Raw genomic sequence first — 17240 nt, forward strand, 5'->3', positions numbered from 1 at the left:
GAAACTAATAATTGACTTTGGCATCACTTCATGTTTATGTTAAAAGATTCTGGTCGAATATGTGTCCAAATCTAAATGTTCGTATATTTTGTGAATTCTTCTATAATGCGTCCAATTAATTTGTATTTATTCTTCTTTGATGCCGACTATTTATTCTTCTTTGATGCCATTGGCATTTTTTTGATGCCTAAGGCATCAAAAAAATGTATTCAATAAGGGTAAAGCTTTTTTTTTTTCTTCTTCTTCTTCTTCTTGTTCTGTTGGAGCTCAACTTGATGCAGTGGCTCTGTGAAAGGTTAACATCAAAGCCAGGTCGAGGTTGCAGTTTTGTTTCCACAGAGCCACCGGGAATTTGAATTTTTTTTTTTTTTTTACAACTGTGGGAGTTTTAATAATGTGTTGTGCAACATTTTGACCAGGGAGATTTAAAAATATAGTAAGCTGTTAATGTAAATATTTATTGTGTTTTTAGTAGCCTTGACTTGAGTATTTATTGTTAATTTATTTGAATAATAAATATTTTGGTAAAATCTTCTTCTTCTTCTCTTCTTCAATGAAAGTTCTGAGGAAACTCAAAAGCGACACAATGAGCGAAACGCTGTTCAGGAGCCGAAAGAGCCGGTTCTCTTTGATGAACTGAGCCAACTGATTCGGATCTCAGAACAGAGCCACAATTCACATCACTGTTCGCAACACTACAAAGGTCCCGTTGCATGTTGGGTACAATATTCCTGGAGCACTGAATGCGCATGCTCAAAAGAAAACTCCATTATTTTTGCTCGGAATTTGTAAGAAAAAAAAAACACAGTGGATAACTGTGAATTGGGGATTACATGGGTCGTTATGTTTTGTCGAAATAGGGTTGAATGCACCGAGAATTAGCAGGAGGAGAGACCAAAGTACGGATCTTATAGCTGTGGAGCGGGCGCGGGACATCCCTCTGTCTTGCTGGGACACTCCAGAAACAAGTAAATTTCACTCTGTTAGCTCCTCCAGCTAGCCTTAGCAGGGAGCGTTAGGCGCAGTAAAATGAACCGTTATTGCCCTTTGTTTTTTTTTTTTTGTTTTTTTTTAAGTCGGACTGGCTGACTAAACCCTGAGAGCTGATTCACCGCGCGAATACGTGGTTTGGGTTATATAACCATCTAAATGTACAATTATTTAATAAAGTATTAATCGTTTTCGAAACATACTCTCTCCAGTTCCGTGGCTAACTGGCTAAGTCTTAATTTGAGCCCAAAAAGAGCGAAGACTTCAAAACTTGGCCACGCACAGCGTGAAGCAAACAAATGTTCAGTAAATATTGACGTTAGCGGACAGATGCCTGTAAGTAAGTGTAAAACGATGTCCAAATTATTCTTATTTTTATTGTGAGGCAGTTTTTTTAAGCTGGTCAGTTCATGTATCCGTAGCTAAGACGCAGGAGTTACGCATCGGGAGTGTTTTGTGCTCCTGACAGCTGTCACGACAACAGAAGTGGATTTAGCCTGTTAGCTTAGCCGTTAGCTCACACGCTAGCTGCTATGCATTTACTGCAGTATTACAAATTTATGTGCAGACATAGTGCGAATTCAGGTAAAGTTTAGCCTTCGTGCCGGGTTTTGTCTTGTCGTTTAAGTTTGTTGTTGGTAAGGCAAATGTTCGCACTGTAGGCAACCATTCAATAAACTAAAGGCCTAGCAAAACACGCCCTCATACTTCAAAATAGCCACAGCTCGACCTAAACTTGTACAAGTTCAGTAAATGAGATATAATCATTTTTCAGCCAACGCTGAACGAGAAAATATTTACTGCACCATTTATTTTGCCCCCTCCCCCCTGCCTGATTACATAATCCACCTCCACCTTTCTTTGCAGGCTCTTCTTCTTCCTCCTAAGACCCAAAAACTCTGATGTGAGTTGAACAGACTGATTTGTTGGAAACAACCCAAAAGTTAAGGATCAGCCTCACAGTGGTGGAAATTCCAGTTGTTTTGGACAAGTCAGGTTTTACGGGCAGAGTGAATGCTTCTCACCCACCAGCATGTACATTGGACAACGGATACCTTAGCCAAAATAGATCCTGGCTTCCCGAAGATGACAAGGTATTGAGCATCTTATTATTCTCTTCTTTATTTGTCTTGCAGTTTTTAATAAATAGTTTACTGTCATTTGTGTAAAATCTGTATGTTTTCTTTGGTGTGGCCACACCCACTAAATAGGGAACACAGTGAGTTCTGCTCAATCAGGACTGTTTTTAAGAAAGACTGTACTTCTTGGAAAACCATAAGCAAATAATTAAATGTTGGAATTAAATGCTTTTTTTTTGGGTGTGTGGAAACTGATATAAAACTACAGAAGTGTGCATACTTTTGTGCTGTTTGTATTTACAGTCCACCTGACTGGGCATAGTCAGGGATGAGTTTCTTGAGATACTTTAGCCTTGTGTAAAAATAACACGGTTACACTTAATTAAAATAATGTAGAGCATATTCTAACTGCTTTCTTTAAAACTGAAAAGCAACACACTGCTTCTAAAATGTCACTCCACATTTGAATATGATTATCTTCTGGCATAGGATACAGAAGAAACATGCAATGCATAAAAGTTTTTTCTGTAAATGTGCTTATGGGATTGAACATTACACTTCCTTGCTGTTCTGCTCCTTATTTGCAGGTTAATTAGGGCGCTTGAATAACCAGCCTGCTGTTGAATGCTTAATAGACTTGCTGCTTGTAGAGTACCAGCTGTAGTTTTAAAAGTGTTGTCCTTCTCTCTTCCGCATCCAAAGTCTGCTAGTTGTCTTTCAGCCATCAGTGCACAGCAACAGCTGGGGAGGGGCATTGCTAGGTTTGATCTGTACTCCTCACAGATGGGCAAAATCTTTTCCTTTTGACATTTCAGTGGTGTTGAAATCAGAACAGTTTATAACCTTAGTTTACCTTTATACTTAACCTATGGAGCTAGTTTAATATTTTCAAAAATAATCACATTCTAACTTTATTGTATCTTCTTGAAACTTTGTTACAGCCTTTCCATTTAATTTAGTTCTGATTTTCATTTGACTTTTATGAACCATAAAAAATTAGCTCCACAGATGCGCCGAGATGGCTCTATGTGACTTCCTGTTTGTACATATTTCCAATTGGAGCCACAAAACAAAATTTCAGAGGTGTAGAAAGCAGAAAATGACTTTTGTGGTTTCAGGAAGCACAACATTTTGAGCTGACTGCTATGAATAGACGTTTGGTCAGCACAAAAAATGCCGCAGTAGACAGCTTAATTTTGTGCTCTTAAAAGTTGTGTGTGAAATGAAAATAGTGAAAAGACTTGCACCTCTAGTTTACACCTCTAGTGTTTGTTTTGGGAATGTTGTTGAAATGTATTTACTTGTACGTATGAAATGACGTCAGATGTATATAAAATTTAACATGGTTCAGCCATGGCGTTATTTCTAATGACTGTAAAACATCAAAATGAGTTTGAATTGAATTGTTTAAAGAGTCAATTAAACAATTGATTCTTGTTTAATTGAGTAACTGGTTCTGAAGGCCAGGTACTTCTGGCCTACAATGTTCTGAAGTAAAAGTGAAATAAACGAATAAGAGAATGAATCTGTCAACAATGTTTCAAACTCATGTGACTTTAAATTTACAAATTCCTAAAGTTTTTAGTTTAATTTGATTTCAGAACATTTAAAATTCCATCCGTTTAAACTGCCATTCGTCTAACAGCGTGCTGTAACCCTTTACTGCTTTTACAAGGTGCTGGCAGGACGCAGCGACAAAATGATGGGAGGCAGTGAGACCGTCAGCAGAGACAAGGATACGGTCCATGCTGCTGCAATACATGTCCCCATTGGCTGGCTCCGGAGAGTGGAGAGAGGGCAGGTGACCTATGTCAGGTGCGTTGGGTCATTTGAAGACATGTAGAACAGGAGAGTTTTGCTTATTTATTGATGGACGGCAACATTTTTGAGACTCTGCCAACAGACTCTGGAAATCTGTACTGTATGCAGCGAGCCTGCAATGTCATTGATTTGTATGTAATTTATTCTGAAAAACTATCTTTTGTTTCTTATTGTAAGCTGGGTGGAATTTGAATGGTTGAAGTTTTACAAAAGAAACCATGTATCAATGTTTCTGTCACTTTCTCCAGTTTCTTTGAACCCACATTCCTAAATAAATAACTGTTTTTATTGTGTTTCTGAGTCCTTGAACAGACCTAAATTTGTTTCTGTTTCTCATTCATTAAGTTAACAATCAAGCCAAATATTCCCACTAAATTTTATTGCCGTTATAGGTTCCACATTACCGTGGCTGTGTCCCGTACTGACTCACTGATGACGCTTGAACGTGGCTCAGTCTGTCACTCCTGTGTGTTTTATGACAGTGGTTGGTATTTCTGCCTGCAGGGGAGTCTGCTCCGGCATGGCGTTAGCTAGGTTTCACAAAGCTCCTTTAATGTTCTAAGACACTTCAAATAAAAATCTACAAACTCTTCTGTAAACCTGCATCTTGAAATTAGCGTAGCAGGCTAATGCTAGCTTGCCTCACTTTTGTAGTAAATTTTTTTTAAATTTGACTTGTAAAACGTGTCTCTGTGTTTTCAGGTAATTATTGTTAGCTGAACTTTCTTTTCCTTCATGCATTTTATCACTAAAATAAAAATATGACCAGACGTTTTTTGGAAAATATGGTGGAGACTCTGTACAGTCAACAAATTCCTTGATGTTGCCTGTTTTGGAGCTGCTTTCCTCCTTGTTTTCTGCTTTGCAGTATTTACAAGAAAAACCACAAAAATGGCACCGTAAACTTAACATAATTTACATTGATTCTGGAATCACGTTGAGTCTAAAATTGAAATAGGGCTAAAAGAAAACTTCAGCGCAAGTCAGTCTCTCTTTGATTACTAACATTCTTTGCCTTCCTCGCTGTAGTCCCAGTGGCACCACCCTGTCCACACTGGATGAGGTCAAAGCCTACCTGCTGACTGATGGTACCTGCAAATGTGGTCTGGAGTGCCCACTCATCATTCATAAGGTAGAACTGTTATTTTAGAGCCAGTTGAATGCATCTAATGCAAGAAAGTTTCGCAATTTTCCTGGTCTTTTGGCCTTTTGAAGATGATTTTTGATTCTTTGCATTCAACTCTGAGTGTGTATTTAAAATGCCAACACATTTATATCTACATATAAAGCAAAAGAACCACAAAGACCTTTTTAATTTTCTTACAATTTATCAGACTAGTGCAAAATAAAATACATTTTTCTGAGCAGGAATGAAAAATGCCTGTTATACTGCCCTCAGTTGTGATCATAGTCCATGCGTGATGTTTGTCTTTAACTTATTAATCATTTCATCCTCCTTTCATCTTGTAGGTTTTCAACTTCAGTGTGGGTGTAAAAGTGGAACAGAACAGTCAGCCGTCATGTAAAGCAGAGCAGGACATGACCAAATTGTGCAATCACCGCAGGAAAGTGGTGGCGATGGCTGCTCTGTGTCGGAGTATGCAAGCCTCACAGCTTCCATTCGCCAACTTTCATCATCCAGGTAAACTTTAAAGCCCTAGAACATCACACCGGGGACAAGTTCCCTTTTTAAGGAGACGGACCAACCTACTAAGTTTTGACTCACAGGGACAGATGGTTTTTTTTCTGTATAAAAAAACTACAAATTGTTTTTCTTCCAATATGGAATTAAAAAGCTAACAAAACTTTGAAGGATAGTAGGAAAATTATAGAAGTACAAAAAAACTTCCCCTATTTGTTACTATATCTGAAACATGAATTCAGGGAATGACTCTTCCAGTGATGTGGCGCTTTTGATCATGCATATCTCTTATAGACACCAACTAACAGATTCTTGACCTGGAATTGATCTGTTTAGAAACGAGAGAGTGATGGTCCTTGAATGATCTTTTCCTTTTAGAAATGAGACCGTATCAAGCATGAAGTTAGACAGCTTTTCTAGTGCTCAGACTCATCACTGACAACGCTGAAGTCTTGTTCACGTTTGACTTCAACACTTAAACTCTGTGTGTTTTTTGTCAGATGTAACTCGAGGGGACAGCGGGGATCCAAAAAAGGAACATTCAGAGCGCAAAGAGGACGAGCGTGGACTTTTTTATTCAAAACACAATCCAGTACCAACTCGGGGGCACAACAACCTTCACCCAAACCCTTCCCCCAGCCCCAAATCCTCCCATCACTTCATCTACCCTTACAATGGTTCCTCCCCTGTGCCGAATACAGGCACAAACTGTCATCACCCCCTAGATGCTTTTAGAAGACATCATCATCCTCTCCCAGCAGCCTCCACTGCTTCCACTAGCTCTTCGTTTCCACCACACAGCCCTGCCCAGAGGTCACCTCACACGCCCATGCCTCAAAACACCAGTCAAGGTCAAATAACACCCAAAACCCCTGAGACCCCTGGCTCTCCTTGGTTAGGTCACCTGTCATCGCCTCCTCCCTCTTCCCCTATTACTCTTGGAGGAGCGAGAGGAGGACAGACTCATTACCCTGCAACTCCCCTTTCTCCATCTAACTCCTTCTCTCCCTCGGTGCACCCCATGGGTTTGCCTTCTCATCAGCGATCCCGCCACCCTTCTGCCTCTCCTTCCTCTGCGTCCGAGCATGGAGGAGGCTCCACGCCGGCCGAAGCAGGAGGAGGAGGTCTGATGGGAAATAACTTACCCCACAGGAGGAAGTCTGCCTCTTCCTCTCCGCACTCCCCAGTCCCCAGCGGATCCCCTCTTCCCAGCCCCCACTTCCCCAAGTACAAGCTGGAAGACATCTTGGAGCAGTTTAAGAACTCAGGCAACAGCGGCACTAACAACCACCACATCCTGAACCCCGCTAACCCTTCTTTGCCAGCCAACCAAAGCAGCAGTCACCCTCATGCCGTCTCTTCAAAACCCACCAAGGGCACCGTGACTCCGGCCGAAGGCGCCGGACCAAAAGGTTTTGGTTTGAGTCAGTCTGCGCCCTCTAACTTGAATCTGGGACCGCTGCTGAATCACCACTATAGCCATCAGGGCAAGCTGCCACACCCAGTTTCGTTCCCCGCCAGTACCCTGCTCTCCGCAGCGGCCAAGGCTCAGCTGGCCAACCAGATCACCCAGGGCTCAAACGCGTCCAGCAGCGCAGGGAACTTGCACTCCTCTCTGGATGTGTTGAAAGAGGCCCAACAGCAACAAAAGGTAACAAACAGCACTTTACATAACAGCATCGCTTCCTCTTCCATCGCTTCTGCTAGGCTTCCTCATCACTCCCTCGCAGCAGCTTCTGCTGTTCTCTTTCCCCCGTCCCAAACTCTAGCCCAGTCCCTTGTGTCCTCCTTGCCCCACCCTCCCCCGACAGCAGAACGCGGCGCGTCGCATAGGAAGAGGCGGCGGCGATCCCCCACAGTAGTCGGCGCACTGAGAGACACGCCGCCACTCGCCAACGGAGTCCGAAAAGCGGCAGCCGACGAGGCCGCATCTGCTACAGTTATCAACCTTTCCTCTTCTTCTACATCCTTCCCCTCCTCCTCCTCCTCTCACTCCTACGCTACCTCAGTTGTGCAAAATCAGAGTACAGCCACGTTGGACAACCATCATCCCAGACTCTCTGCTCCTCCGGGACATCTGTCCAGGTCTCCTCGGCCAAACGAGACTCGGAGTTTCACTACCGCCCCCACACCCATGCCTCTTAGCATAGACCCCCCAACTCAACCGCTGTCCGCTTTGTTACACCTGCTCAGCGTTCAGAACGCGCAGGCCACTGCGTCACACTCAGCTTCGCCTAGACCTGCCGAAGGTGGTGGACACACTAATGAACCGACCATGAGGCAGTCCCCACCTTCTCCTTCTTCTAATGCCAGAACCCAACAGGGTCGGCTCGTATGCCAAACAGATAACACTAATCCCCTACCCCTAGTGCAGCTGCCACTTTCTTCCCCTTCCCCCTCCTCTTCTGTAATATTACAGTCCCACTCTCTTCCACAGTCGACTATATCAACTCCTCTCCAAAGAGCCTCTCCTTGTAAGTCCATTGAAGTTTTTCAGAGCAACTCTGACCCGTCTCAGCGAACGACTTCCTCTCTCGCCGACACGGATCAGCCGTCTGACAGCCACATTCCCACATCAGACACGCTTTCCCAGGCGCCTTCGTACGCGGCCTCTCCTCATAGAGCCGTCGCCGTGGAGACCGGGAGCAGCAGCCCACTAACATCAGTGAACCTGAGTCATGCAGAAGCAGGAGTACCCTCTTCTCCGAAGCCCCTGGATCTCAGTAACCACGTCCTGGCTCTTTTCTCTGCGTCCTCCGCTGTGACTCACGCAGAGGGGGACTCCTCCAACCACGCCGCCGATGCTGACGCGTCTTCCACAGAAAACCTTGCAGCAGGTAACGTTACATATTCAATCTGTGTGTTTTTCATATAGTGCGCATTGTTGAAGTGTTAATGTTCCTTCAAATCTAACATTTTGTGTATTTTGGAGGATTTTACGGGAGCAACAATGTTGCGCATTGGTGCAAAGTGGACACAAAATGATAAATGTTGTAATAGATTGTCTGGACTTTGACTGGGCCACTCTAAAACTTTATTGTGCTTTGATCTAAACCTTTGATTATACCCGTAGTTGTTTGTCTAGGAGTGTCCTGCTGGGAGAAGAACCTCCTCCCTAATCACAAATGTTTTGCAGTCTCTAATAGGTTTTCATCCAGTTTTGCGACATGTCCATCTGTTTCAACATCAACTTAAACCAGCTTAAATGTTTCTGATGAAGAAAAGTGTCCCCTCAGCATCATGCTACCTCTGCCATTTTTTACTGTAGAGATGGTGGTGTTTTCCCAACGTAAAAATCTTGTTTAATTTTTCTTTCAGTTTATAATAAAGCACAACTTTTTAAAAATGGTTTTATTGGAGTAAACCAATAAAACCAAAAACTACTTGGTCTAGTCTCCTATTTGGTAAAATGTTTTTGCAGTGTAAGATGTCTTTAAAATTCCTCTTCTTGTTTTTTAACTCATAAAAATTAATAAAAATTAATACTTCTGGCTGGGGTTTTCTCCACAGTACAAGTGGAACATGAACATTTAGATCCAAAGACGCCCCCAGCCTCCACCAACCCCACCTTCAGTGTCTCTGCGCCCCATGAGGGGAGTCACAGTCCGGCCAGCTCATCCAGTGTGGGAGAGACCGCGGCTCCGTTAGCGCTGGCAGAAGCTTTTCCCTTCATGAACCAGGAGCAGCTGCTTCAGCTGCTGTCATCCACAGGAGGTTTACCGTCGCTCTTGGATTCCACAGTCCTGGCATCATTGCCCTTAGGGGGGCTCTGGTTGGGAGGGCAACATGCGCAGTTACATCCCGCCTCCGTTACGCCACAGCCACCACCGAACCTCGCCGAGGCGCACCAACCAGAGCAGCCGCATTTACTGGTGCAGGAAACGCAGCAACAAAACCAAGAGCAGAAGCAGCAGCAGCAGGTTAACAACAGCTCTTTGTTTCCTTTGCTGCCCCTGTTGAGTAGCGGGCAAGGAGAGCTGCCGCTGAACCTTCTGGGCCTGCTGAACCCGCTCGCTGCCTCGGCGCCGTCTGCAGGACAGGAACCGGACCTTTCAGAGAGATCAAGTCTTCAAGCCCTGCTCATGGCCTCTGTTCTGGTCGGGCAGCAGCCCGCCTCCTTGTTGCCTCTGTCGGTGCTGGGTCACCTGAATCAGATCAGCTTGGAGGTTCCGATTCAGCACTCCCAACAGATCCCCGCCACTCTGGAGGGGCTCAGCCTCGATAAGACGTCCGGCCTCCTCGATCCGACCTCAGGCCTGTTAGACATAACTCATGGCCTTCTTCCTCTTACCGCTGGAGCGGAGAACCCTATCCAAGCTCTGCAGTCTCTGCTCCTTCCTGCCACTCTTCCTTCTCCTCCTGCAGCCTTCCTGCCCCTCAGCCCCGCTCTGCTCACAGCTGCCCTGAGCTCTGCTGAGCTGCACTCTCCTCCCAACACCCAGTTAGCTCCTGCACAGCAAACCCAACATGCCCAGCCTCAGGTAGGCTTCGACCTCCTACTACCTTTTTCTACTCAGCTCATTCTCAATTAGGGCTGCAACTACCCTTTAATTTAAAATTGGAATTTATGAATTTATTGTTTGACACATACAATGAGATTACAGTCAGCTCCAATCAGTACAAACAATGTAGGAAATGTGTACAATATAAAAATAGATATGGTAATATTTACAATATTAAATCAGGTAAATCTATATATACATTCACCTATTCATTCAGTTACTGATTAATCTATTGATTATTCTGATTCATCGGAATAATCAGAGTAATGAAGATCTTTCATTTAACCACATAACCCTTTTTTTAATATTGGAAGTTGATTTCTTCATTTTTAAATACAAAAACAAATATGGTCTAAAATGCAATGACTGAAACTAATAGCATGACTAACTATATACATATTTAGGTTTTGGCTTAATTACTGCTCTGAATAAGTTGTTTTTGTAGCATATGGGCTGTTTTAGAGTCTGTATACTCCAGCTAGAAATTAATTGATTACTAAATTTGTTGACCATTATTTCAATAATCGATTCATCATGATTGATGGATTTCAGCTCTATTCTCATTAACCTTCAAAATCCTGGGATTTTATTTACTTAACTGCTCTGTTATTGTCTACGTTCAAATTTGTAAATCTGTTTTCTTTCTTTAAGATTGAAATTAAAAAAAGAATAAGATGAGTTTTGTTACGATTTCTTGATTCCAAGAGATGTAAATGAAAACATTTTAGATTAATTTTCAGCGTTAAAGTGCTTGTGGGATGTTTATACATCAATGCTGGTGAATCATAGTAAAAAAGAAATCAAGTATTGAATGACATATAGTAACTTCAGGCACCACCTTTTTGTCTAAATATCTTTTTAAAAAGTATTTAAATATTGCATTTTCAGATCTGGTTTAACTCCTGTGACTGTTTTATAATCACCACATCTGTTCCAAAATGTTATCCATCATCAGTGATCAAAAATGTTTTTGCCTCATGAATTAGGATGGAAGTTGTTGGAATTTATTATAGAATCGTCTTAATAGAAATCAAACTGATTTTCAGTCTTTCGATAGTTGTCTTTTTCCCTAAAGATGTTGAAAGTGTATCTTGTTCTGTACGATGCTCTGCTATGCAGGTACCCACTGATGCAGCTGTTGACACCCTCATCCCAGTCTCTCTCCAAGGCAAAGATAATCCTCTCCTCCAACAATTACTTCCCACTTTGCTTAACCCATCTATGTTAGGTGAGTTGGTGTCTAACCTCCAAATTCTCGTTTTGTATTTTATTTGATGTTTAACATTCGAACATGAAGCATAGAGCTAGTTTTTTCAGCAACATGTGAGCAACCCGGTGCCTTTGTGTCTCTTCAGGAGACGTTCCCAGCATCGCCGGGCTCCAGAGCATGGTCGGCCTCGGAGCGGGTTCCATTCTTCTGTCCCCAGTTCAGGCTTCTGCTTTGGGTTTGCTGCAGAGCCCTGATGGAGGAATCAACTTACTCAATAACATCCAGGTAGGTTATTGCTGTTATTTAGACTTCTGACATTGGATGTTTTTGTTTTGTCAGTGCATCGCTGCTTGTGTTGCAGCATTGCTCTCGTTTATGACACTGAAACCAGACCTCTTGCAACACATGCATAAAAATGTAAACGCGTGACAGTGAACCGACAGGCTTTAGAGCAAGTCATGATTTCTTGGCTTAGAAAATGCAGATGGTAAATTGCATAGAATTGGTAAATTAGACCTGCATTTAATTATAATACAGTGGTATCTAAACATAACCAACCGACTTGTAGTTGAGGTAAAGTTTTAGTAAATCTGGCAAAGTATCACTGCTGACTGGATATATCGAAAACAGATGTAGCCTCTAAGAGAAAGAAAGTTTTTCTCAGGTTTGGTTAAATCTTTATTCAGTTCAGCAGCCAAACGTCTTTATCATTACACTCTATGTATGCATGACCTCGAGAATGTGGGCCCTCTTCTTAAGTGTGAGGTTATTCAAGCAGGAAATCGTTCTCTGAAATGGTTGGCCACCTATCTACCTCTACTGCTTCTCTTACCTCTGGAGTCCCACAAGGATTCATTGTTGGTCCCTTAGTTTTTTTTCTCTGTTTGCTGCGACTTGGATCAAGCACAGAGCCTGTTCTTTCACTGCTATACAGAGAACATGCAAATATATCTGCTAGTAAAAAGCAACAGCAATTGAACTCTTACTACTTTTCAGATACTAAGTCGTAGTTGGCTCACAGTTTTCTATATTTAAACAAGGACAAAATTGAATGTATAGTGTTTGGGAAGAGTGAAGTAGCTGGTCTACAGACTGACATCAGTGCCAAAATTCAGCTTGAAAGCCCAAAGATCAAACCGGGCAATCTTGCAGCACTTTGTTTTGCCTTCCTGTTACCTACTGAAAGTCTCGCTCTTTCTCACAGTCTAAACTAACACCAGACATGTCTCAGTATGTCATAGAAAACATTTTATTTTTCAATAGCTTTGTCTCTACTTTGTCTAGTATTAATACTGAATAACACAAAAATTAACTAGCAGCTTCCATACTGAAGAGTGTTGTTCTCCGCAAGGCTTGGTAGCCTTTAGTATGTTGCCTTTACGAACTTAAAAAAAAAAAAAGATTTTTGAGTTCCTGATTGGACACTCTTTAGCGCCTCTCAAGCTACACCTCGACTTTCTCTCTTCTTCTCCTTTGGCTGTTAACCATGTTGTTTGTTTCCTGTCCAGCTGAACCTTGCACCTCCCTCAGACGGGGAGAAGCCTGGCTCTTTGCAGGAATCTCAAAGATCAGCTGCACACGAAGGTTTACCAGCCAGCGAAATTGCTCCTGAAGTATCGCCATGTCCTGTTTCGGCTCTGGCTCCTGCTGCTCAAGAATCCCCCCCGCCCGCTCAGAGGGGGTCGGAGGGCAGGTCCGTCATTGACCCTTACACCTCTTTCATGGACACCATTTATACCTCTTTTCTTCAAGTGAGTGCTAAAGAGCAGGAAGACGGGGCTCAGCTGGGGCCGTCAGACCCAACTTCACCCTTCTGTGCCTTACCGCCGGTTTCTTTCCCCCTGGAGCACCAGAGCTCGTCCACTAATGCCCCCACTCTGCCCCAGGCAAGCGCCCCCGTCTCCCTGAGCCCACGGCGAGCTTGCTCGCTCCGCAACCCGGACTTATCACGACTCAGCTTGGAAGCTGCCGCTCATTCTCCGGCCCAGGGAACGCCCAAGCCAACAGAGGACGGGCTCCAGAGGAAGCCAGTCATAGAGGGACACACCCACCTAGAGCCACCTTTGCACCCCGTATACTTGGAGGAGGCGAAGACGGACTGTACTGGTCCAGCAGCAGCAGTTTGTCCATTCGTGGAGATGGGCGTGGACAGGCAGGGACAACGTTCGCACGCGGGATACCTCAGTCCCAGAGACGGACGCAGCGAGAGACCCAGCGAAGAGACAACGGAGACATTGCTGCTCACTGGACAGGGAATGGTAAGCGTTTGTCTTCTGCCTTAAGACAGAATTTATGTTCTGAATTATTTACTTCTGTGGCTTTAAAAATATTTTTTATATGGAGTTTAAAAACGGTGGTCAAGGTATTGTGATTAATTAGAATTACTACCAAGATATGAATTCATAATAATGTTGTAATCTTAATCCGTGGTTCTGCTTCAAGGATCAAGCAGGGGCTGCAGGTGGAGCCAGACGAGGAAGGAAAAGAAAACAAACGTAAGTTCATCTTGGACACTCTCTGGACACTTTTCTGCTTTAAATAAATATTTGGAGTATAAGTCTTACTCTCTGTAAGCTTTAATTGTTGCGTTTCTTACTTTCTTAGGCTTCAGAACGTGTTAGAAGATTTCAGAGACATGGATGCTACAGCACTAGAGGAAACCAAGGCTACAGTAAGACACACCTGCCCCTCTAAGACTGTTTATCAGAACAACCATGTTTTTTATAAGTTGTATTTTGTTGTTAAGTAAGATTCTTTCCAATATGTCTTATTTGATGTCTTTTATTCTCATAGACAGTAGAATGAACAAATTAGGTGTTTATATAATTTAATGCAGAGAGCATCTTCCACATGTTGCTTTTCCACCTTCCCCTCATTGAAATGTCTTGTCTATTGATCCCACTAAAGTTTTCATAGTAATATAAAGTTTACAATTTTATTGAGTCATTTGACTTTGCGGCAACTTGAGCAAATCTACAGTCAATATAAATTCTTCTTTTTAAACATCCTTCAAGCTGTTTGAGCTGTTCAAATACATCCTTAAAACCTTACACGAAATTACATTCCTTCCCACGAGGAGCGCATTTAAATTTCTGTAAACACTCTTGAAAATAATTTGAATATCCCCACAGTTGGAGTCCAGAAATTATATTTTATGTACATAATTCGGTTGAGTTTTGATTTAAAAAGTGTAAATACTATGGAAATAAAAGACTTGTTGACTTTGGTTGTTGAGAAAATGTTTGCTGTTTAGACGAATGCGGGTCCAGTCTGGCTAAGTGGATTGGATTTAGCCAGACTAAGTCCAATCCACTTAGCCAGGTCTCTGCCTGGAGCAAGAACATCCGAGTTCCCGTTAATATTTGTCCTTTTTTAACCCATTGTTAAATGACGTTCTTCCTTCTTTTGACATCTTCCTCTCCTTTCCTTCCTTGTGTCCTTTCTTTGTGTGTGTGTGTGTGTTTTTTTTAACATGTGAAGGACTGAGAACTTTGAATAAATGAATTTGGGAAAACTGCATTTTAAATTTTTTTTACAAGAAAGATGTGTCGTCACTCAGGATTAGTTTGTTACGTGAAGAGTTGAACGTTGCGCTTACGTGAGGCTTTCTCCCGTTCCAGGCGGCGCTCCTGAAACCCGACAGGTCCGTGCGCGGCAGGCGGAGACGAGGTACCAGATCTCAGAGGCAGTGACTAGTTGAAGACATTCAGCAGTAAAGCGGCGGCCAGGCGCCTCCCGACACACCCCATCCATCTCTGCTGTCGTCACCACTGCTTCGACCATTTCAGTGGGAGAGGAGACGAACCGAAACAAAAAAACAACTGCACTAACGGGATGCTGTCGTCGGGTCAACTTGAGTGTGGCAACCACTATTTAAAATAACACATAGGAGAAAGATATAGGCAGATGAATTTATTTTTTGAAACTGTGTGGGAGGGAGGGGGAGATTTTTGTGGATAGTTTTTTCACTAGATTTTCTCTTAAGTCATAAAACAACGTCTGGACTTTGTGATCAGAGACCTTTCAACTAGGTTGGTGTTATATCAATGAAAAACAACGAGTACTGTTTTCTTATCAGTGTGTTACTATGAGTCAGGATAAAACCTGTCTACTTGAATGATGTTCTGTGTTGAAAGTGTGTCTCCGTGTGTGTGTGTGTGTGTGTGTGTGTGTGTGTGTGTGTGTGTGTGTGTGTGCTTGAGTGCGTGCTGTTGCTGAGCCCCAGTTGTGTTTGTTTTGGTATCAGTATAGAAGAACCAGTCTCTCATAGCTGTTGTGTTTTTAAAGGCGGTGGTTGTATTTGAGAGAGCATCTTCTTTTAAGGTTTGAAGGAAGTGCTGAGAAGCGGTGAGAATGAAATGAATCCCTTTCCTCTTGAACTCCGATTCGACGTTGCTAAGGAAATGGTGTGGCTTGGGTTTCTTTGGCTTGTTTACATCAACCACCAAAAAAAAAGACAAAAAACAAAAACATAGCCATTCGTTAGCTAGAACTGTTTATTACTTGTAAGAATTGCTCATAATTAATGGAGACACAATTTAACATTCTTTTGTACACTATTCTAAATCTTCTTTTTTTTAGTTACTAAGCCTGGGTCTCTAACTTCCTTCTGAAATGACTGAATTTGTGAGGTTTTTTTTTCTCAAATCCACAACAAATCTTGGAACAGTTCATGATACTTGAGGTGCATTTTGTGACTTTTTGGCAACTCTAGTTGCATTTCACGTAATATTAAAATGACACGTTGCTACAGTGCGATGGAGAGTATTTCAAAGGCCCGCTCCCATCCACCCATTACGGATCTAAACATTTGCACAAACTTTGAGGTTGTGGAAAGTACTGTATGTCTTTTTAAAATTGCAGAAGTGGCTTGCAAGGGTAACAAGACAGAGCGTGATGGTGTGTGTGTGTGTGTAACTGTTGAGTCTGTGTGTGTAACTGTGGACTTGGAGTGATGCGTTTATCCTCCCTGTGTTTCCTCATATCACTCTCTGAGCTCTCCTCCACTCACTGCCCTGCCCCAGGAGTTTTGGCATCTCTCTGTATTTAAAAAATATATATAAAAAGAAAAGTGAAAAGAAAAGCAGATTATGCAATTTCTATACTTGGACATTTTGTATATATGTATAGTTAATGTGTTTGATTTTATATTGTCAGAGAAACACCAGAGAAAACAATTGTGAATTTTCTTGGAATTGTAATTATTTTTCTCATTCTACCCCCTTTGCTTTCAATACCTATGTTTAAAAAAAGAAAGAGGAAAGAAAAAAAAAAGACGATTAAATTGTGGACTGTAGCGTTCTTTTTTTATATGGGAGTCATTTTTTATTTAATATTAAACTATTTACACAAAAAATGTTTTGTTTTTGTTTTTCTGTTACTGACGAGTGCCATAAATTCGAGAGGCGTTTTGCTTTTGAGTCAGATTATGGAAAATGATAAATATTAACTTTAGATATAAATTTCAGTTCTATTATTGGTGCTAACTGTTGGTAAATAATCAATTTATAAATCACAGTACATTGCTGTGTTATCTATATATCTTTCATTTTTGCATTTGTCATGCTTCTCCAAGAACCTTAAGAAAATCTCAAGGCTTTTATTTAGTAGACCAGCCCAATCATGAAATGGAGGAATACATGCTTTCTCCTTCTGTTTTTTTTTTTTTCCCAAACAAAAATGGATTTTCACAATCTTTCTATTGTCAGACAATGGATTACAACAAACAGTGCGCCAGGAAAAGTTTGGAATATTGTTGGTTGCAGAACTGCCTGACTGCAATGCACACCACACTTTCCAGATCTTAATGGGGTTTTTTTCCAGTTCACATTTGGAATAATTTTTTGTTGGTCTGTCACATAAAACCCCCTAAATCTCAAATTATATCAATACTTTTCTGAGGCAGTGCAAGTCCTACATGAGACATATGAACCTGAACCACCATTGGCTCAAAGATTTTTTTCAAATAATCAATAACTAGATGTTACTGTGTACCA

General features: G+C 42.0%; 1 protein-coding gene across 2 annotated transcripts; it reads left to right on the forward strand.

Annotated features, from left to right (window-relative positions):
- The first annotated feature begins 752 nt into the window (after positions 1-752).
- On the forward strand, positions 753-16561 carry mbd6 (methyl-CpG binding domain protein 6). Of its 2 annotated transcripts, none has more exons than XM_055049728.1 (13): positions 753-968; positions 1858-2084; positions 3745-3884; positions 4920-5022; positions 5361-5532; positions 6033-8369; positions 9043-10013; positions 11154-11262; positions 11390-11529; positions 12753-13502; positions 13687-13739; positions 13849-13915; positions 14865-16561. In XM_055049728.1, the coding sequence occupies exons 3-13, from the start codon at positions 3769-3771 to the stop codon at positions 14934-14936; spliced, it is 4890 nt and encodes a 1629-aa protein (XP_054905703.1). In that variant the 5' UTR covers positions 753-968; positions 1858-2084; positions 3745-3768; the 3' UTR covers positions 14937-16561. The 2 variants fall into 2 exon arrangements, with proteins under 2 accessions (XP_054905703.1, XP_054905705.1); XM_055049730.1 differs by lacking the exon at positions 753-968 and adding an exon at positions 1157-1326.
- Positions 16562-17240: the final 679 nt, after the last annotated feature.

This window comes from Poeciliopsis prolifica, unplaced genomic scaffold (assembly GCF_027474105.1).
Source record: "Poeciliopsis prolifica strain line A6 unplaced genomic scaffold, Auburn_PproV2 SCAFFOLD029, whole genome shotgun sequence".
In the NCBI taxonomy this organism is placed as follows: Eukaryota; Metazoa; Chordata; class Actinopteri; order Cyprinodontiformes; family Poeciliidae; genus Poeciliopsis; species Poeciliopsis prolifica.